This window comes from Acipenser ruthenus, chromosome 11 (genome assembly GCF_902713425.1).
Source record: "Acipenser ruthenus chromosome 11, fAciRut3.2 maternal haplotype, whole genome shotgun sequence".
Classification (NCBI taxonomy): Eukaryota; Metazoa; Chordata; class Actinopteri; order Acipenseriformes; family Acipenseridae; genus Acipenser; species Acipenser ruthenus.
Genome location: NC_081199.1, coordinates 22,258,994 through 22,266,191, shown reverse-complemented (window position 1 = coordinate 22,266,191; position 7,198 = coordinate 22,258,994). Strand labels below are relative to the sequence as shown.

Genomic DNA, 7,198 nt, shown 5'->3' with positions numbered 1-7,198 from the left:
TATTATTACAGGAAGGTCAGGATTTAAATGATTTCCAGTTCATAACTGTATCTACTGGTTAATAGCAAGCAGCATCTAGTACAAAGCAGGACTGGGAAATGAACACAAAGGTTCTCAATTAGCATGCGGTCTTGTGATATGTCTTTCATTAAATGCAACTGTTTGATCGCAGTCCTTTTGCAAAACAACAGTGAATACAGTACATGCTCATCAATAAAAAAAATATCCAAATTCTGTTTGACACAAAACATAATTTATTTCAAGACAAAGAAACCTATTTAAAAGCTTTTATGAATGTTAGTGTATTATGTTGATTACTTTTTCAAAGAATGCCTTTGACGTTTTGCCACTCTGACATGAGCTCTATTTTCCTTTTAATTGCCAAGTGTTGTCTTCTCGTTTCCAAGTAGCCCATTGGCATATTATCACTCCTGCCTAATTTTCACATGTGTTAATGATTCATGTATTATGCACCTCTCAATGGACATGGATAGCTCCCCTCCCCCTCCAGTCACATTTCTAAATAGCAACTTGATCGGGTAGTAAAGTGGGTAGGCATGGGTAATTGTTCAGACTTGGGTAGGATTCATTTCTGCCCCTATAGGATGTAGGCTGATACACAATATAGATACGTTTTATATATATTACAGTATCTTAATAATAAATATGTTTTTGCCTTGTATTATGCAATGACATCACTCTTTATACTGCACATTGAGGCATAGCCAAGACAGTACCATATACTGTACAGTACTTAAACTAATGAATTACTTCTTTGTATTTATTTAACCAGGAGATTTACCCATTGAGACTGAGGCCTTGTTTAGAAGTCCATCGAAAAAAAATATTCTTGTAATTGCTAGTTTATTGTAACAAGCATCTAAAAAGGTGTTTTGTGCGAGCTACTGTAGCACAAGTTGTTTATCTTTAGTGTGGTCATTTTGTAAATTTCAGCTTGCTAGGCGCTGACTCTACAATGTAGGCACAAACTGAAGCTTCCACAGTTTATCAAGAGACTTTTGTTACAGGAATCCTTTTAAGTCTCACAATGATGGGAGATAATTGATTAAAAGCCTGCTACAGTATTCATATCCATTACAAAACATGTCCAAAACAAATTACTCTGGCACAAAGACATAATATAATGTGGCTGGCCCATGGCCACTTTCATCCCTTTCTTTGTTAGTGTTTTGCCATCGGATCTTTTAAGATTTTGCCAAGACAGGTACACTAGCGTATCTAATTTCGTTGATGCTTCCTTTGTGTCGGGCTTTGTTTCTCTGCAATAATGTAGAGATTGTAAAATGATGGAACCAAAGCAATATCTTCCAAGCAATATCCAGAGAAATAGGACTGTTGATATTTTAAAATTCAGGCTTATATATATCTTTTTTTAGCAGTGCTGAGATTTGATGACCCTGTATTTTGGTTTTTTTTTTAAACAAACATTCAGAAAAGATTCCCTCGTCATACAAATGAAATGCCATAAGAAAGCATCTAAAAATAACATGCGGGTATTGAGCGATACTGACTACTTATATTCTGATACAAGACGGTAAAGCCCTCTTCTTCGGGTTCTATTGCTTAATTATTTAACCCAACCTACAGTATTTTCTTTTTGTAATTACAAGTGTGCATGTTGCTGTCTCTTGGGACATCTTAATACAGTTGAGGATGACTGAATTCATTCATTATTACATTTATTAAGCATTTGATATTGTTTGGCAATTTCTCCTGTTTCATGGCACGTTACAAGGTGAGCCTGTAGTCACTCAGAAAAAAATGCAAGGGGTATGCTAGCTCATGTTTGTCATTTGATAGCTTTCGTTTTAAATATTCAATAACTGCTGTACTTTACACATGTTGTCACAGACAAGACGACGGAGTATCGATTTTACAATACACGTAACAGTTGGCAATAAAGCATGTTAAGGATCAAGGTGCTTTGGTCCCTTTCATCTCACCATGAATATATTACAATCAATGTTTATTGATAGCAATGCTTGCAAAAGTATAATATTTAGAATACCTTACCTTAACATTTTCAGATTTCATCTCCAATTCTGAATACAGCCCCTTCATAAACCCTGTGGTCCTTATTACCTGTATAAAGTGAAACAAAAAGGGTTTATTAGGAACTAAAACTGTAGTGAAAATGTAAAAATATTGTCCCATCTTGACTGTGGTACCAGTCTAGGGGAGCTACTATACCACTGCTTGTACCACCTTTCTCTAAAGGCTCTCCTGTGTTAATATTACATCAGTGTTCTATTTGCAGCATGACACAAGCCCTGCTTTATTTAATTAAAGTATCCTATCTCTGACTGTCTTTCTCATATATCTACTAATATTTCCATAGCCTGTTAATGATATCACTGTGTCTCTATATAGCGTTACAGAACACCCTGCAGTGTACACAAGAAACGCAGTAGTCTATACTTTTAAACATACTACAGACTGGGGAATACAGTTCTCAACATTTACTTGGGAGCATTCGCCAGGAAAGAATTCCTCTGAGGGGGATTCTGTAACACTTGAAACTTGTCATAACTAAGGAAGAATCCAGATCCACTCTCAAACTGCTGCATTTTATTTATTATTTATTTATTTACTTTTTGTTTGTTTAATTTAGTCGTTGCCAATGACTTTACCCCAGTTTTCTCCCCAATTTGTAATCGGCAATTGTATTTTATTAATCCTGGGTACCGCTGCAACCCTCCGGCGACTCGGGGAATGGTGGCTGACACACGCGTCCTCCAAAACGTGTCCCTGCCTAGCTGTCTTTCTTCGCACTGCAGATCCACAGCAAAGCCATCAGACCTATAGTGCCGGAGGACAACACAGATCTGAATGGCTACACAGCAGACCCGCAGGCGCCCTATCAGCCAAAGGAGTCACTGGTGCGCGGTGAACCGTGGACTGCCCTGCCAACCTAAGCCCTCACTACCCGGGCAGCGCTCGGCCAATTGTGTGCCGCCCTCTGGGAACTCCCGGTCACGGTCGGCAATGACATTGCCTGGCTCCTAACCCGCGATCTCCAGGATATAGGGCGTATCCTGCACTCCATGCGGAGCGCCTTTACTGGATGCGCCACTCAGGAGCCCCTCAAACCACTGCATGAATGTGATTTACCTAGCCAACTATAAATAAGTTATAGGTTTTATTCTTTCTATTACTAATGCAGTAACAAATGCAAAAGTGACATCTCAGCCATCTACTTCTGACTACGAGTACTACAGTGACTGAAGCAGTTGCAAGCAGTAGTAATGCACAAAAACACAAACAAAAAATACGTTCTTATAATTTTGAATGGGAGATGAAGTAACCGTGGCTTATCGAAACGGCAAGATGTACTGTGTATGAATGAGCTGCTGGGCAAAAAAAAAAACATACGCACGGATGTACAGTTTTTCAAGAATCTTCGCTTAAAAGACACGACGATGCTGTTGCTGTTATTGGAATGCAGAAAAATATTAAAACACACGTAGATGAAGGCAACAAACAGTGCTTAGAATCCCGTCTCGTTGTCATGCGAACGGTCTACTGTTATATATATATATATATAACAAAGAAAAAAGCGTGTCAGTGTTTATATGTATATCTATACAGACAGACCTTTTTAAAACTACTACATGACATAGAGTTTAAACGTTCATAAAAATTTACAAAAAAGCACATCCCTTGATGGATGGGACGCAAAATTTTGGGCATGTGCATTTACGCATGAAAAGAAAAGCTAGCGCGACCTCTAACTAATTGGACTGCTGTAGTTTGTTCCCATCTGCACATTTCAGAATTTCAGAATTTGTTCCTTAAATAGTCTGAGACATTTCATATGAAATACTGACACTGAGAAAACACATACAATATTCAGCTGGTTATACTGGTGCAACAAATGAAATAGCCTACAACAGATTTTGATACTCTCAGTAACTTGCTTTAAAGAATGACTGCGTCATCAAAATTTGTATCAGTTTTACAATGTGTGAAAATGTAATGGTGACTTATAGACAATGTTGTGATACCCTCAAAACATGTGCTGAAAGACTTACATTAGATGTAAAACTCATTCCCCCACAGTGGATAATAAATTAACTACTTATTAAAAAAAAACTCCTTATGAAGCAACCCTTATTAAAGTTTACCATTGTAAATGTGCACAGCCATTTTGCATTTGTCCTGTGCTTTCCCCATGGTTTCCCCATGGTTCACCAACTACGCCACCCAGCTCCTGGTCCAGGCCTTGGTACTCTCACGCCTAGACTACTGCAACTCCATCCTGGCTGGCCTCCCTGCGTCCGCCACCCGTCCGCTCCAGCTCATCCAGAACTCTGCTGCCCACCTGGCGTTCTCTCTGCCTCACTTCTCCCACGCAACTCCACTACTCTGCTCACTCCACTGGCTACCGATCACCACTCGCATCCAGTTCAAGACTCTTGTACTAGCCTACAGATGCCTTGACCAGACTGCACCCAGCTACCTCCAGACCCTCATCTCTCCCTACACCCCCACTCGACCTCTCCGCTCCGCCTGCACTAGAAGACTGGCTCTACCTCCTCTACGCTCCCCTGCCTCCAGAGCCCACTCCTTCTCCACCCTAGCTCTGCAGTGGTGGAATGACCTTCCTACAGATGTCAGGACCGCCCAGTCCCTGACCACATTCCGGCGCCTCCTTAAGACTCACCTCTTCAGACAGCACCTGTAGAACTCCTGTTTTTCCCCTGGGACACTATCACCCTTCCAATATCACTGTCACTGTTATCTGCTGTATTATTGATTTGTATTTTGTCACACTTGTACTTGCTTGAACCAAAGTCATTGTATTTATCTTGCTCTTATTGTATTATTACTTGTACTGTAACACTTGAAATGTATTTGCTTACGATTGTAAGTCGCCCTGGATAATGGCGTCTGCTAAGAAATAAATAATAATAACAGTATACTATGCATAGTTTGCCATGTTTTTAAATTATTATTTTATTATTATTATTTATTTCTTAGCAGACGCCCTTATCCAGGGCGACTTACAATTGTTACAAGATGTCACATTATACATTATTTCACATTATACAGATATCACATTATTTTTACATACAATTAGCCATTTATAAAGTTGGGTTTTTACTGGAGCAATCTAGGTAAAGTACCTTGCTCAAGGGTACAACAGCAGTTTCCCCCACTGGGGATTGAACCCACAACCCTCCGGTCAAGAGTCCAGAGCCCTAACCACTACTCTACACTGCTGCCCCATACCCTTACCATACCTATCTATGCATCACAATATTTGTTTTAACTATGCCATATTACACTTTGCTATGCTTTTACAGTACTATGGTAAACTTATAAAGAGATTCATCAGTAATATACCTGGTCTTTCATTAATTAATTCAGGAACTATATGGATTAATACTGTATCTGGTCTTACACGAAGGACTGTAAAAACAAAAGCTACTTTAAACTAGTCATCCAGAAAGAGAACAATATATTTGAATTCAATTGTAAACAATGATCTACTTCTTTAAACATATTTACAGTTAAACTGACCTCATTAGACACCTTAATGCACTATGTGTAACTTTGCAGGGCCACTACACACAATCAGTCTTTCATATAATGTTATAAATATTGAATGCAACCAAAAGGGTTACAATTTGTCAAATGTATTTAGACTGTTTGTTTACATTCCCCAAAGACTGTATTGTCTGACAAAACATCCCTCCCCTTTAAAACCACAAAGTCTATGTGAGCAAAACAACTATTCCTCTCCACTTGCAGCAATAGGGAGTGACTGCTGAAAAACAGAATGCCTTTATGATTCAAATGGTATTTTTGTTATGGTGTCAACCTTTACAGGGAACGTATAAGAGATTTATATTTTTTACATTGGCATAAAGGTGGCACACTTCTCAAATCACTTAAAACTATGTTTTAAATCGTAAAGGAATTCTGAGATTAAAAGGTGCTCCTCTTTAAAACGCCACAGCTACCGACCATTTTGCATGACAGCGCAGGCAAAGTGGAACAGCGATTATGAAATAAAGATATATTATTAAAATGGATACTTAAAGCAAACTACCTGCATTTGTAGTTAGAATTCATAAAACATAAGATCAGAAGTGGTGGCCTTAATTCTAAATGCCCAATTTAGGGTGGCTTTGCATTGTTATAAAACTAAAACAGCGAGGCCTCATGATTTAGTGTGCACCTGAGCAGACAGGAATGCCTAGCAACCAGGGGACGCCGGCAAGATTCAACATCACTGACGGCGTTCACTGCAGTAAACTGTGTACGTTTAAATCTGTTGCTCATTTTATCTAAAGGCTTTAAATAATCTATTAACACTAACATTTGATTTTCTAAATATTAGTGCCCGTATCTAGTATTATTATTATTATTATTATTATTATTATTATTATTATTTAAATCGAGTCTGGTCAGCTGCTGCCTGCGTTATAGAACCAAGTTGTACTATTTTAATTCCACTGGCCCCATTTTTTTTAGGAAAGAGATTACGTCAAACATTTTTTTTTCTTCTTCTTTTTCGCTGTCACAATTGATTCTTACCTCTGTGAAGATGTCGTGCAGGAATCGAAACGGCGGTTTGCTCAGCAGTTTTTCTGTAAGCGGTGGTTTCTTAATCACTTTCCCTAGGGTCTCCTGGGTCTTCTTCGCTATAGACCCGTTCATGGTAGTGGCTCCGGATAACGATCACAAAATTTTGGGTCTGATAAATTGTGTCAAACAGAAACCGCTCTCTAGATAAATTCAGTATTTACTGCAATCACTGAGCTCTCAGTACTTCAGTGTCTTCCGATCCCACAATGCATCGTCCTTCGTCGCTGCGACTGCGCGAGTGACGCACCGTTGTCAAGCAAGTCTGCTGTCTTAGCAACAGCTAACAACCACACCACACACACAGCTTCCCTGATGGCTCCCTCTATTGGTTGGAGAGTGGAGATATTCTTTTTAGTTAAAATGTTGGACCACTTTTTCCTTATCCTGATCTCCCTCCCTTTGTTTTTATAAGGGCGACTGCTAAGAAATAAATAATAATAATAATAATATAATTAATATTTAAAATAATAATAATAATAATAATCGTGTCAATGTTGTATTGATGTCGCAGAGAGGACGTTGATGTGCCTGCAGATTGATGTAAATCTAAAGCAACTGTGTAAAACCAACAAGGTCTGGTTTC

At 38.8% G+C, this 7,198-nt stretch overlaps 1 protein-coding gene across 9 annotated transcripts in view; it reads right to left on the bottom strand.

Annotated features, from left to right (window-relative positions):
- Positions 1-6,921, bottom strand: part of LOC117426171 (TRAF3-interacting protein 1-like) — a 44,396-nt gene extending 37,475 nt beyond the window's left edge. For all 9 annotated transcript variants that reach the window (XM_034043520.3, XM_034043523.3, XM_059033453.1 and 6 more), the window contains exons 1-2: positions 6,565-6,921; positions 2,035-2,103 (exon numbers count right to left, since the gene is read on the bottom strand). In XM_034043520.3, coding sequence (XP_033899411.1) covers positions 2,035-2,103; positions 6,565-6,687 — 192 coding nt within the window. In that variant the 5' untranslated portion in view covers positions 6,688-6,921. The remainder of the gene's footprint in view (positions 1-2,034; positions 2,104-6,564) is intronic.
- Positions 6,922-7,198: the final 277 nt, after the last annotated feature.